Raw genomic sequence first — 15524 nt, 5'->3', positions numbered from 1 at the left:
AAGACTGCAAGGTCCATGAGGGAAAAGACCTATGCTCTTATTGCCTTACTATAACCTTGAACTTAATAAAAGCCTGGCCAATAAATATTTACTGAATGAATATTTTTCTTTAATAAATAACCTTTCTGAGAGGATGCCCTTTTTTTTTTTTGGTTTGGGGTTTTTTCACTCCTCCCTGACCCACACTGAATTCTGGCTCTCTCTCTTCTTGTGTGCATAGGACAATCACTTCACCCCCAAGCCCATTTCCCTGTTAAAAATGGAAAATTAGAATAACTTCCTCAAAAGATGAAACAAGCTAAAATATAATTTATCTCTATCCTTTGTCTTTGGTCCTAATTTTTTTTACTTCCATATTCATCTACGTAATTACAGTTAGTAACATGACCTGATTTTAGTCCCTAATGAAAGGTTATCATACCCTATCCCTGTGATCCCCTTTACCAAAGAAGGTAAATAAACCCATACTTCCTTCTCCAAACATAGTTTAAAAACTACAACAGCAAAAATAAACTTCAACTACACACGTTAATTTGGAAACAAATCATCAAACATTCATTTATTCTTATGACCACTTGTTGGTGTTCCAAATCTATAATCTAGTGTAATGACTGTTTTTGATAACAAATTTTCCATAATGTTTAAACAGATGGAGTAGAGGGCTTTTAAAAAAACATTACCTTCTTTACGTGACTTCAAATGTTCCATGATTAAGACCTCATCTAACCTAAAGAAACAACAATACTTGCATCAATAAGCAAATGAGACCACAGATCCAATAAGGTAGACTTCAGGTACTAAGAATCTATTTCTCTAATACAGACTATTACTAAGTAAAAATCTCTTGCCTCTGTTTCATAAGACTCAAAACTCTTTTTTAACCAGCATTTTTTTCTTGAGATGTTCAAATGTTTCAGATTGCTTTAAAAAAGAAAAAAGTCAAAGGAATACAGAGCATAGAGTATCAGAATTTCCTTATTAGACAAATTTCAGAAAATAAAAAATCTTATCACTTACAATTCAATAGCTTTTTATTTTTTAAATTATCTAGTAAATAAAGTGAGCCTGAAGCAAAGAAGGCAACCCTCAATAAATCTTAACTAAAGAAAGCAGTCCTCAGTAAGTCTTATTTTGCTGATCTCTTTTATTCAATCCCTTCCTTCATATCTTGAGTTATACTTTTGCCTCTGAATTTCATCATACATCTAACACAATAACTACCAATTATGAAAAACATGCTTGACAGCACTCTCATCACAAGTTCCTTGAAAAGACCTTATACTATATTATGACCCCATTTTGCAGTTGAGTAAATTACTCTGTACAATCAAGTAAATCTCCTACGGCACACAGCTGTAGGTGGCACACGCAAAGTTTGTACCTAAAAAGTCCACATACCTTTCATTATACCACATTATCTTCCCATCAGCTAGAACTAAGACTAGTGAACTGGCCTAATAAACTGATCACTAGAATTCAAACAATCAGCTAAAGACTTCTGCAACATAAGGATAGGGAACGGAAAATAAGGATGTCAGACTGCGATGAATACATCCATTGTTGATAGTAACAGTATATATGCAAATTACTAGTGTGATGACCAGGTGGAAAAATCATAAGAATACATTTTAAAGTTTAAACACTGGTCTCAAGGGGAATGGAATTATGCAGGAACTCTCATTTTCTATGTCACATATATTTCTTACTGCATAAAGATATTAAGGGAATGTTTTATTTTTATAACCAAAATATTCTTTAAGAAAGTGTCCTTTGTGATATGCATATAATTATTCATTTCTGTTTATTACCTATTACACTTTGTTTATATTTACTCATTTATATGACTACCTCTCTGAACTGAACAGTGAGAACTTACATGAAAAACACACATAACACACTTCCTACTTGATTTTTTCTTTTTAAAAGGGTTTTTAAGTCCAGGCTTAATTTTTATTTTGTTTCACATGCCAACAGAAATTTCTCAAGTTTTTGCAAAATGAGCAATGTCATCGGACTGAGCTTTAGGAAAAATTAATCTGGCTACAATGGAGTCAAGAATAGGAAGAAACTGCCTTGTAAATAATTCCGTTTTCTAACAGACTAAGGTGAAAGTTAAAAGCATAGTAAGAGCTAAAGATGACAGTAAAGGACACTTAAAGGTCTCAACATTAGTCTAGTGAGGGGAGGTCTGGTGCGGTGGCTCACGCCTGTAATCCCAGCACTTTGGGAGGCCAAGGTGGGCAGATCACCTGAGGTCAGGAGTTCGAGACCAGCCTAGCTAACATGGTTAAACCCCATTTCTACTAAAAATACAAAAAAATTAGCCAGGCACAGTGGCGCGCACCTGTAATCCCAGCGCACCTGTAGTCCCAGCTACTCGGGAGGTTGAGGCAGGAGAATCGCTTGAACCCGGGAGGCGGAGGTTGCAGTGGACCGAGATCACACCATTGCGCTCCAGCTTGAGCAAGAAAAGCAAAACTCTGGCTCAAAAAAAGGAAAGTCTAGCGAGGGGAAGTGAAGGAGGTGGTCATAACTATGAGACCACATTAAGCCCTAGAAGCAAAAATTTTAAATGTTACAGAATTAAGACAAAAAGAAGCAGTTAAAAGATTTGGCAATTAGGTCACTAGCAACCTCAGAAGAGCAGATTTGTTATAGTGTTGACAGTGCAGATCAGACAGTGGATTTCTTTCTAAAGTATAGGGAAAAGAAGAAATCGTTAGAAAAAGATGCAGAGATTCTGGAGGATAAAGCATTTTTATCTCGATGGAGGATAAAGCACTGCAGACTAATGAAAAAGCTAGAAGAGGGAAGTCAGTGAAGAGAAACATAGAAATTCTTCTAGTCATTACCAGATAAGCACACAGTAAGTTTACCATACCAGGTGGTGGCAGCAAATTCATTATGTTTGGTCCATATAAACAGACAGTTTAAGAATTGCAGCTGCTATTAACTGAGCACCTACTATTGGCCAGGTGCATACCCTGTATTATTTTTAGTCCTCACCTCAACAATCTCAGGAAACCAGGCATTACCATACTCATTTGTTAACTGACTGAACTACAGCTCAGATGTTACATGACTTGCCTGATATCGCAAACTGGTAAATACCGGAGCAAAATTGTTTTTAATAGTTATATTAAAGCATAATGTACGTGTAGTAAAATTTACTTATTTTAAGTGAAAGATTTGATAAATGTATTAAATGTATATACTTCTGCAACAATCACCACAATCCAGTTTTATATAACACTCTATCACCCCAAAACTCCCTTCATGAGCAGGTTTAAGCCTGAATCTGTATGACTCCAACTCATGTCATGCTACAATGAGAAAAATGGCTTTTTTGGCAGAAAATCTGCAAAATTAAGTCGTTAGCCTTCCAATCTTCTCTTAGTACTCACTAGTTCCCTTTCCATGTGAGGCCCTTATATATCTCTAGAACCATACTCACATATCATGATCTCACCAAATTCACAAGTTTACTGTAATTTGGAAACATACCCCCTAAAAGGACAGTATAATCAGACTTTTATATAGGATGCTATTACAGATACTGTGCTCTTTTTTTAAAAAAAGCAAAAGGAGTTAGGAAAAGGAAAGACAAATGAACAGGTAAGTCCAGGAGGAAGACTGAATGAAAACAGAAGAGTAAGGTCCTTGAAAAAGGAAAATGTGATATACAAATAAAGAGAACATAAAATAACAGAAGTCAGGAGTCTGTGTCATGGAAGAGAGACTAACTGGAACAGAAGCTTCTCTTCCATAAGCAATGTAAAACAGTACAGAGACATAGGATGGAATGACTTCCTAGGCAGGAGTTAACACTTATTTGGCTAAGAAACAGGACTATACAATAATCAGACAGACAAAAATCAAAATAAAGTGAGACAATATTCATAGTAAAGTTATAAAGCTAAAACTTGTTAAATTTTATAATCATGATTTTCCTATAACTAATTAAAACAAGTGCAAATTTTTCTTTAGGTAAAAAAACAAGCAGGCTGGGCGCAGTGGCTCACGACCATAATCCCAGCACTTTGGGAGGCCAAGGCAGGCAGATCACCTGAGGTCAGGAGTTCGAGACCAGGCTGACCAACATGGAGAAACCCCGTCTATACTAAAAATACAAAATTAGCCCGGCGTGGTGGCACATGCCTGTAATCCCAGCTACGCAGGAGAAATGCTTGAAACCAGGAGGTAGGGGCTGCGGTGAGCCCTGATCACACCATTGCACTCCAACCTAGGCAACAAGAGCAAAACTCTGTATCCAAAAAAAAAAAAGAATTATAGACATATAAGAATTCAGGCCTGGTGCAGTGGTTCACATCTGTAATCCCAGCACTTTGGGAGGCTTAGGCAGGTAGATAACCTGAGGTCGGGAGTTCAAGACCAGCCTCACCAACATGGAGAAACCCCATCTCTACTAAAAATACAAAATTAGCCAGGCGTGGCGGCTCATGCCTGAAATCCAAGCTACTCAGGAGGCTGAGGCAGGAGAATCACTTGAACCCGGGAGGCGGAGGTTGCGTTGAGCCGAGATTGCACCATTGCACTCCAGCCTGGGCAACAGAAGAGAAACTCTGTCTCAAAACAAAACAAAACAAAACAAAACAAAAACAAAAAAAACCAAAAAAAAAAACAAGCAAATATAGAATTATAAATATATAAGAATTCAGGCCTGGTGCGGTGGCTCACACCTGTAATCCCAGCACTTTGGGAGGCCCAGGCAGGTGGATCACCTGAGTTCAGGAGTTCAAAACCAGCTGGCCAACACAGTGAAACCCTGTCTCTATTAAAAATACAAAAATTAGCCAGGTGTGGTGGTGCACACTTGTAATCCCAGCTACACAGGAGGCTGAGGCAGGAGAATTGCTTCAAGTTGAACCCAGGAGGCAGAGGTTGCAGTGAGCTGAGATCATGCCATTGCACTCTGGTCTAGGCAACACAGCAAGACTCCGTCTCAAAAAAAAAAAAAAAGAATTCAGATACCATATCAGGGCCAGAAATAATTAAAATGATTAAAATAAGATATGACAAGCCTGGAACGAAAAAAAGTACAAATCTAAACAGAAGGATAAAATAAAATTTTCATTTAACTTATATTTTCACTTCCACCCAAACCTTTCCTTAGTTCTATAGAACTAGAAACACAATTCACTAAGTCTAGATGAAATGCTCTTCCAAGCAGAGCCAAAGAAACTGCTAGCCCATAATTAACAGAACACATATTTTATGACTATCTAATATATAACAGGTGTTGTAATATCCAATTTGTTAAATCAGTCCCCTGATTATTACCCTGAACGCTCTGTCTAGTCCAACTTGATATTCCAAGAAACACTATTCTTCCTAGGAAAAAGACATACCTCTTTGAAATGAATGATTATAAAACTGTTCCAGTATTAGAAGAAAAGTCATTTTTTAATGTTAAGTAACAAAACCCAAAAATTTAGTTGTCAATTCTTACACTAGTAAGTCCAGAGATGGTATCCAGGTGACTACGGCAGAGAGTAATATACACATGTATGGCTATAAAGTAAAAAGAATTTGTCTCACTGTATTATAGTCTCATTTTACAAACATTATTCTGTCTGCAACTTCTAACTGTGCATCCCAATGTTACTTAGAATAGCTATGTAAGTATTTTTCTTTTTTTTTTTTATTATACTTTAAGTTTTAGGGTACATGTGCACATTGTGCAGGTTAGTTACATATGTATACATGTGCCATGCCGGTGAGCTGCACCCACTAACTTAAGTATTTTTCTTATCCAACCTAAATGCATGGTTAGAGACAAATAAGTTTAATGCAAGAGTTTTAACAGATCTTTCCCAACATTTGCATATGAAGTTGCAACAATTAGTTATATTCCTAGCAAATTTATCCTGATTACAATTTAACATTAACTTGTAATATAAAAAAACATTTTTATGGATAAATTTTTAAAAACTCTTTAGACTAATTTATAAATTCACAAAAACTAATCTGACCTTGAAATTCACTAGGAACACTTAGAGAGAAAAAAAAAATCTGGAACCCTCTGAAAAAGAGAGAAAAACCTAATCCTTGGCAGCCTACTGACATTAAAGAGAACGGTCTAAATTAAGAATAAACAAAAACAAGATGATAACTTATACTAATAAAACATAAACGTGCAAAAGTTTTTAAAAACCCAACCTACTGGCTGGGCATGGTGGCTCACGCCTGAAATCCCAACACTTTGGGAGGCCAAGGTGGGAAGATCGTTTGAGTCCAGCAGTTTGAGACCAGTGTGGACAACAAAGTGGGTCCCTGTCTCTACAAAAAACCGACCTATTAAACTTGCATTATCTATTTCTGTGAATAATCACTTTATTTTTTTTTTTATTTTTGAGACAGTCTCTCACTCTATTGCCCAGGCTGGAGTGCAGTGGTGCAATCTTGGCTCACTGCAACCTCCACCTCCCAGTTTCAGGTGATTCTCCTACCTCAGCCTCCTGAGTAGCTGGCATTACAGGTGCCTACCACCATGCCTGACTAATCTTTGTATTTTAGTAGAGACAGGGTTTCACCACATTGGCCAGGCTGGTCTCGAACTCTTGACCTCAGGTGATCCACCCGCCTCAGTCTCCCAAAGCTAAGATTACAGGCGTGAGCCACTGAGCCCGGCCAACCAGTTTACTCTTACGTCATTTCTTGAAATAGCAAACATGAATATTTACAGAACATTAATCAAATCAGTAAAACTAAAACCCAACAGCTATACCCTTCTTTCAAATTAAAGAGCATTGATTTTTCTTAAAATTTATTACTTCTAATTTTCAATGGACTGTTATAAAGTTAAAAATAAAACAGGACTAAGAACAAATCTCAAAGTCATACTAATCAAGTGATTTTGCTAACCTCTCTGCACATCTTTTTAAACTCTTAAAAAGAGTTTAAAAATGTTTACGAAAATTCATTCTGCAGCTCCACAGAAGTGCTTCAAGTATTGTGTAAAGCTTGATCCAAAAAAAATTAATATATCTTAAATATGCACAAAAACAACAGATATATTCAAATGTGTTATAATCCAAATTTTAACACATTTTAAAATGACCAACTCATCTTGTTGCCAAGCATTTGGTGATGACCATAAAGACCCTTTTCATATGTCTATTTTAGTAAGAGACATCAAAGACTATGAAGTGATTTGTTTAAAAAACCAGGTTGTAAATATAAAAATGTGCAACTCCAACTACATAAAAAAAAAATTCTTGCTGGTATACAACCAAAATAAAATATGAAAATAAGCTGCAACGGTTACTCAGATTGCTGCACTCAAATTCATGGATTTATCCAACAGTAATTTTTCTCATTGACAACTTTGTAAGTGTTATACATTGGAGACCTGCATTAGAACTTTTTGATCTGAATACTTCAAAAGTCCTGTTCACTTCTATGCTTTGACAGGAATATAAGAAAATTAACCAACTGAAGTGTTTTTAAAGGAGCAAAACGCAGGGAGTCAAAGCAATTTATTTCTTCCCTAAATTGAAATGCCCTACATAAAATACTATTTGTGAATCCAATGAGAGAAAACACTTGAGTTTGGGCTCTCCTTGCATTCGCTAAAAAAATCACATGCAGGCCGGCACGGTGGCTCACGCCTGTAATCTCAGCACTCTGGAAGGTTGAGGCGGGCAGATCACCGGAGCTCAGGAGTTCGAGACCAGTCTGGCCAACATGGTGAAACCTTGTCTCTACTAAAAATCCCCATCTCTACTAAAAATACAAAACTAGCCAGGTGTAGTGGCACGTGCCTGTAGTCCCAGCTACTTGGGAAGCTGAGGCAGGAGAATGCTTGAACCCTGGAGGTGGAGGCTGCAGTGAGCAGACATCACGCCACTGCACTCCAGCCTGGATGACAGAGACTCTGTCTCAAAAAAAAAAAAAAAATGGCTGGGCAAGGTGGCTTACGCCTGTAATCTCAGCACTTTGGGAGGCTGAGGCAGGCGAATAACTTGAGGCCAGGAGTTCGAGATCAGCCTGACCAACATGGTGAAATCCTGTTTCTACTAAAAATACAAAATTGGCCAGGCACAGTGGCGCATGCCTGTAATCCCAGCTACTTGGGAGGCTGAGGCAGGAGAATCACTTGAACCCAGGAGGCAGAGGTTGCAGTGAGCCAAGATCACATCACTGCACTCCAGCCTGGGCAACAAGAGTGAAACTCCATCTCAAAAAAAAAAAAAATATATATATATATATATATATATCCCATGCAATTTGAATAGCCCAGTCTTCTCATAATAAACGACATTTATTATGATATATATTAATAATATTGTCAAATGGTATAGAGACATATTAATGCTAGAGAGACAGAAAATATAACATTTCTAATTATACCATGCCTTTTGACACCAGGGTTTCAGCATTTCATACCCATTCTTCCCATCACATTAATACCAGAGCATCTGACTGAAGGTAAAGATTCACTTTGTCTCAAATGCATTAATATTAAATTTGTACACTTCTGTACCTCAAACAAGGGCAAAATACAATAAAACTGAAAAAATAAAAACTGTTGTTCAAAGATAATATAAGCTCTATATCCACACAGAAGTTAAAAATGTTCATATGTCAGCATATATGTCATACTTGAGTGATTCAGGATTGTCTCACCACATGAGATACAAAAGCCCAGCCCATGGAAAAGTAGGGACCACTTTATATCTTCCTCCCAACAATTTAAAAGGACAGGTGGGAGGGAACAGATATTAGAAAGGATGCACTAAAGAAATATGCCATAAATATGCAAAGTATTTTTAACTGTCAAAATACTTTGTAAATGGATCTAAAAGCACTTACATATGTTCCTACTGTATAATAAAAGTACTTATTTAGTCAAGGCCAATTAAAAATCATCAGGTTATCTTCATCTTACTGTCTAGCACATAGCAGCATCACTAGTTGCTGTTTTTAAGTAAAGAAATGTTCAACTCTAAGCTAAATCGTTAAGCAAAACAAGAACCATTCTGGTATTATGTAAAAGCAGCACTGCTTTCCGTTAGTATACATATGTTGACATTACAGAAAAGTACTGATTTTTCATTTTTTATGTTCCTCATCTCCAAATATCTACTAAACACAACCAATTATCAAGCTTCCCCTATCAACATAACTAAGAACAAAGAAAAAAAATCCTAGAAAGATAAATCTTTTGTGAAAATATGTGGCGATAAGCATCATCCATCTATTTGAAAGATCTAACCCTTGATTCATTATTGAATGATCTGATGCCTGAGATGAACTTCAAACTCATTAGAGATGTTATATTCATTCAAGTTAGCAATATTTAGAAAACAATTACAGACTGTAAATTGTACAGACACATTGAAAAAGAGACTATGTTAATTCTGATCCAAACAGCCCGTTAGTTTTGAAACAAGGCAGTATAAAAATATAATTGATAACTGTGGTTATCAACATCACTGGGTTTTCGTGATAATTAAATTACTTAACACATGTTAAAAATTAGTGTGGGCACGTATTGATAATTTTAGAATGTGAATGATGGGTACATGGAGGTTCAGTACACTATTCTTACTAGTAAAATTTAGAGTTTCCATAATAAACTTAAAAAAAAAAAAAAACCTTAGAATTGGGCTAGCATACAATAAGGGCTCAATACATGCCATACGTATTACCCTGTGGGCTACTTGCTAAGATTAAAGGAAAGTGTCCTGGACTGTGCCTAGAACGATGTATATTTAATATAAGTTACTATTCTCACATCATCCTTCACAATGTATATTCAGCAAATGCTTATCAATTAACTATTTTTTGAACCATGTGGACTGAATACTTAAGCGTAAATAACTCATCTCTGACTCTGACAGAGATCTACAAGTTAACACATCAACTGTCAATGGGCTCCAGAGACATAATGTGTCCAGAGTGCTGACTTCAGATACTTTTAGTTTCAATTGCCTGAAGGAAAATATGGAAAACTGGCTATCTTCATCTTCCTCTCTAGCACATTACATAGTTGCCTTAAAACCAACAAATTAAATAATTCTCAGGTAACACATTCAAAAATGATCGTTAAGTTAAAGATGATCAACATGGAAGATGGGGAACGAAGAAAGTAACTAGATCAGTACACTGGACTGATCAGCATACTACTTGGTGAACAAGATAGTACTAGAGGAGTTGACTCCCTTTCCTAAGCAAATACATGAAAAAGATCTAGCAACTCATGAGCCGTAAGTGTCAAAATATGTTTCCAGCAGACATAAACAAAAATATAAATGATTATTTCTATGTTTCCAATTCCTTCAATCCATTAGCCATTGTTTAAGGAAGAAAAAATGTTCAGGTTGCATGCACAGCATTCAACAAGAAATAACTTTAATTCCCATTTTGGAACTCTAGAGGGCACCAGAAATATGCCCTCCTTTGCACCACCCCTCCTCCCGGGTAACGTGAGCAGCTGCAGAAGCCCGTCGTCTGGTTGCTGAGGTTGGTATTGCAGCAGCAGGAGCGATGTCTGCAGCGGTGGAAACAGCAGCGCCCACTCCCAGCTGCCTCACCAGCCATTACCCAGGCTTCGCCCTGGGGGCAGCTGCCACCCAAGGGAAAGCTCCTCCCCCTCAAAACAACGGGGAGGGCCAGGTCCCATAGCTTAACCCCTACAACCTGCCAATGTCCTCTATTAGCAACAAATTAGGGGCAAAGGACTCACAATGGGGGTGTTTTCCTCCTCACTTTCTGCCAAGGATGCACCAGACAGGGCTGAAGGCGATTCTTGGTCCTGGGATAGGAGGAAAAAAGAAAAATGTATCAAAAACACACAACCTGGTGGGAGAACCCAACCCTTTCTGCCAGAAGGAGGCAGAGAAGGGAATAAGAGGTCAAGGAGGTTCGGTCCTTCTATTATTACCCCCACCATGCGCACAACAGCCCCCTCCTGCGTAAGTGGGGCAAAACAGCGCAAAATACGTATCTGGGGCCAAAACCCATGTGAAAGGCAAAATCTGGAAGGGAGGGGGCCTAAGGACACCGAACCTGCTCCCGGGAAGGGAGGGGGGAAGGGAAAACGTTGCCTCGACGCCAGCAAGGGATTTGTATTCCCTCCTAAATTTGCCCACCCAGCGTCATCCCCGTCACTCCAAGTACCAATTCAGAGGTAAGGGGCGGCTCACGTCACCGCTGGGCCGATATCGCCCACATTTGCCCCAAGCAGTTGCCCTGGGCCTGAGGTTTGCCCCCCCCTGCAGTCGGCGACCGGCAGCGCTGCCTCCCCGTCCGCCATTAGAGACCCAGCCAAACAATACGTGCGGAGCAAGAGCCGCGCAGCGCAGCGCCGAGGAAAAGAAGAGCGAAGGAGAGGACCCGGCGGAGCAGAGGCAGCAGCCCTCACCCCGAAAAACTTGGGGACCTCGGCTCCGGTGGACAGGGTGGGAGCGCTGCCCCGAGAGCGGAGACCCAGCCGGGGCGCCCCTCCCCCGCCCCCCGCCGGAGAGAAAGGAAAATGCCCCGCGACCTCCCCGGGCGGCCGGCACCCCCGCCCCGCCGTCCCGCCGTCCCGCCGCCCCGCCGGCCCCGCGACCCCCGCCGCTGGCGGCCGCCTCACCCAGCCCTCCCGGCCTCGCCCGCACTCTCCCAGCCCCTCGGGCCGCACGCAAAGGCGCCTCTGACATGAGCGCAGCCCCGAGCTGCCCCCGAGGCCCCGACGCGGCAGCGGCGACGGCGGCCGCGCCGCGGGGTATTAATCCCGGGTCGGTGGGAGGCTCCGGAGGCTGCCCTCACCCATCTCCGCCTCCCTAGTCGCCTCCGCCTCCGCCTCCTCCTCCGGAGGCTGCGCTGCTCCCAGCCACCCCCACTCTCGGCGGCCCTGGACTGGAAAGACAGCGGGGATAAGCCTCACCCGGTTCTGGCTGCGGCTCCGCGGAACGAACCTCCCCTCCCCCGGCCCACCCCCCTTCGGCGACACGCACAACTCCGCTCGGTCCAGTCCCGGCTTTAGCGCTGGTGAGGAGGAGGAGGCGGAGGAGGCGGCGGCGCGGCCGAGCCCGGGGGAGGCCCCGCCCTCCGCGCGCTCATTGGCTGACGGGGAAGGCTGGCCGGAGCGCCTCGGGCACGCCCATTGGCTCCGACGGCCGTCCTTCAGGGCCCCCCCTCGGTAGGGTGGTCCGAAGGGCTGTCCGTCAGGTGCGGGCCACTCCCCCGGCCCTGCCGTTCCACTCCCGCCTCCGCCAGCCCTCGACTCCCGGCCGGGTCCCCTCCCCGCCGGTCCCCCGCCCCCACCCACCGGGTCTGCCAGGGTCAGGAGCCCGAGATTCGCTGCCCGCCGTACCGAACCCGCTTCGGCTCCTCGGGGCCCGGGGCTCTCCGGGACCTACACAGCCCGGGAGACTCCGGCGGGGCCGCCTGCCCTCGCCCGAGCCCGGGCGCCCAGGCCGCGGCAGCGGCTCCCAACGCCTCTGCCCGAGGAGAGCCGCGGCCTCGATGCCCCAACGCCCTCCCTGTCCAGTTGCTTGAAGGCCCCTGCGAGGGGCGAGGCCGGGGAGGCGCTGGAGCGGGTCCGAGTGGGCTTTCGGGACCGCGGGTGAACTGGAATCCCGACCGCGCTGGGGGCAGTGGAGGCCCTTCCACCCTCGCCGCGCCCCGTGGGGAATAGTCCCCCACCTCCCGCCATGGCTGCAGCAGGAGGAGACGACGTCCTCCATTTTGTCGGAACGACTGTGGGAACTTGGGACCCCCTAAAAAACAAACCCCGTGGGGCCGGGAAACTTGCCCTCGGGAAGCCCCAACTGGACTCTGCCATTCGGCCAAGGGAACAACCCCGGCTGCTGGCGTCTGCGTCCGCGGGGCCATAGGGGACGGGCACGACGGTGGAGAGACCCAGACGCAGCTCCCCGCCTCCATCAACCAAGATGGAGGGAGCTGCGGGCTCCCCTGGAGCTGGGCTCCCACCGGTTGGAGGGGCTGAGGCCTGCCCTGGGGCGTCCTTGGGCGCCGCCGTCCTGTGCTCCGCAGCCCGGGGCGCTGGCCCTGCCCAGGCCTCTCTACCGCCTGCCACCGTCTCCTGGTCCTCAATGGTTGATGGAGACTCCATGGAGGCTCCCTCCACAGCCCGCTGCATCGCGGGGCGCACTCGCTGCGGCCGCCGGGGGGAGCGGAGTCAGGGACAGACGGCGACAGGCGCCCGAGGAGGGCGGGCCCCACAGGCCACCTCCACGAGGGGTCTTCTCTTTTGTTCCTCGTCTACACCTACGTCTTCGGCGGACGTCATGGTGCTGAACCATTTCCAAGACTCACGTAAAGATGGAAGCGATGTCGCTTTCGTCTCGCCCTGGCGGTTCTTAGTGGGATTACAACTGAGGATGTTGGTTATTTTCCCACCCAAATGGATGGGCGACTTCTCAATTTCACGATTATCTGACACCATTGCCTATTAATAAACATATATGATAATACAGTTTCAAGTTCAACACAATATTGATGAACATGAAGTTTTTAGTGAGGTTAATCACCCGTGAAAGACTGATGTGTAAACTAATAGACGCAACTTACAGAGGATAATCTAGTAGAAGTTGAATTCATTCACTCATTAAAAAAAATAAATCAAGTAGGCTTTCCACCTTGTACTAAATACCTTGAATACACTGTTCTCTTTTATTGAAAAAAATTAATAAAATGTACTTGAACCAGCTTTTCAAAAAGTATCACTAATTTTTAGGAAACTTTGTAACTAAAATTTTTTAGTTTTAAATACACTAAAATAGCCTCTTAAGATTTTATATTACACAGTACTGTTTTAGACTGAAAAACTATCATCACAACAGAAACATCACAACAAAAACAGCCACTATCATCAAAACAAACATCCTCTACTACCAAATTGTAATAATTTGGTGAAAACTTACATCATTCCTTTTCTGCTGCCAGGTCCTATTGCAGTAGCTTCAGCTCATTGAATTTACATTTAGAAGACTAAAGTAGACTAATACTTCCAAATAAGCTCTGTGATAAATGATAAATTGGGTTGCCACGTAGTGTTCAGTTGGAGCTCTATACTGCTACTAATTCCCTTGTGTTATTGCTGTTTTATATAACTAATGAGCAACTGTGCTAATTATACTATTTATTATTTACTTTTTAAATTCATTCAGGTACATTTGTCCATGCAACTGTTCATTGGTTTGCTGGTCTGATATCAGGGAGAATTTTCGTTGAGAATTTAGAACTGGGAAGAAAGTATTTGTCATAATGTTAAAAAGCAGACAATTTTACATAAAAGTAATTTTTAAAAAAATGTTTGAATGTTCATAACAGCATTATTCATAATTTCCAACATCCCTGAAATGTCCATCAGCTGATGAATGGATAAACAAAATGTGGTACATCCATACAATGGAATATTATTCAGACCTAAAGAGGAGTGAAGTTCTGATATACGCTACAACATGGACAAACCTTAAAGACATTATGCTAAGTGAATAAACAAGACACAAAAGACCACTGAATATTTTATTCCATTTACGAGAAATGTCTATAATAGGCAAATCTGTAGAGACAGAAAGTAGATTACTGGTTGCCCAGAACTAGAGAAGTGGGGAGTAGAAAATGGTAGCTAAAAGTTACGAGGTTTTTTAATGGAGTGACTCAAGTGTTCTAAAATTGACTGAAATGATTGCACAACTGTGAATGTGCTAAAAACCTCTGAACAGCATACCTTAAATGAGTGAATTGCATGATATGTAAATTATATCTCAATAAATCCACAACTAAAACTGTGTGTGTGTGTATTAATCTATTCTGTACCTGTCAAAAAGCATACCAGACATCCAAGAGGCAGCTGCAAGACATGAGCAAAAGACTTGTATTTCAAATATCTGGCCACTCAAAACCTCAGAAATTTACCTTCTCTCTGAGTCCATTTCCTTATTTGTAAAGTAAAGTAATAAACAGTTGTTGTGGCTGGGCATGGTGGCACCCGCCTGTAGTACCAGCTACTCAGGAGGCTGAGGCAGGAGAATCGCTTGAACCCAGGAGGCGGAGGTTGCAGTAAGCCGAGAGCGCACCACTGCACTCCAGCCTGGGCAACAGAGCAAGACTCCGTCTCAAAAAAAAAAGAGTTGTTATAAGGACCAAGTAACTTCTGTGAAAGTGATATAAAAGTGTTAGGTTTAATTGCATTTCGAAGACCAAGAGCTCACCGTTAATTGAGATGTAGTATAACTGACTCTGAGCACAGCTTAAAGAGCCAGACTGCCCCCATCTGAATTCTGGCATTACCCACAACTAGCAACTAGCTAGATGCTTTTAGTCATGTGTAAGCTTCTCTAAGCCTCTGATTGGTTCATCATGTGTGAAATGTAGATAATAATTCCTCTTTCATAGAGTTTTTTAGGGGGTGAAACGGGCATACATGTATAAAACTTGCACCTTGCACCTCACTTAATATAGACCTCAGTAAATTTTAGTTGTTTTAATCATTCATACTTGACTCAATGAAATATTAGAAAAAAATTATAATATTCTACTAGGAC

At 42.2% G+C, this 15524-nt stretch overlaps 1 protein-coding gene across 7 annotated transcripts in view; it reads right to left on the bottom strand.

Moving 5' to 3' along the window:
- Positions 1 to 13281, bottom strand: part of ZMYM2 (zinc finger MYM-type containing 2) — a 129050-nt gene extending 115769 nt beyond the window's left edge. Inside the window, exons 1-2 of one of the 7 annotated variants that reach the window (XM_055097125.2) lie at positions 12767 to 13281; positions 10712 to 10780 (exon numbers count right to left, since the gene is read on the bottom strand). In XM_055097125.2, the coding sequence (XP_054953100.1) occupies positions 10712 to 10780; positions 12767 to 12897 (200 nt within the window). In that variant the 5' untranslated portion in view covers positions 12898 to 13281. Of the gene's footprint in view, positions 1 to 10711; positions 10781 to 11602; positions 11781 to 11896; positions 12002 to 12766 lie in introns of those variants that run through there. The other 6 variants (XM_055097124.2, XM_055097127.2, XM_055097128.2 and 3 more) reach the window with 6 other exon arrangements.
- Between the last annotated feature and the right edge of the window lie 2243 nt (positions 13282 to 15524).

The sequence above is a fragment of the Pan paniscus genome, chromosome 14, assembly GCF_029289425.2.
Source record: "Pan paniscus chromosome 14, NHGRI_mPanPan1-v2.0_pri, whole genome shotgun sequence".
Lineage (NCBI taxonomy): Eukaryota > Metazoa > Chordata > Mammalia > Primates > Hominidae > Pan > Pan paniscus.
Note: the sequence above shows the minus strand (reverse complement) of the source record. Positions and strands in the feature narration are given on the sequence as shown.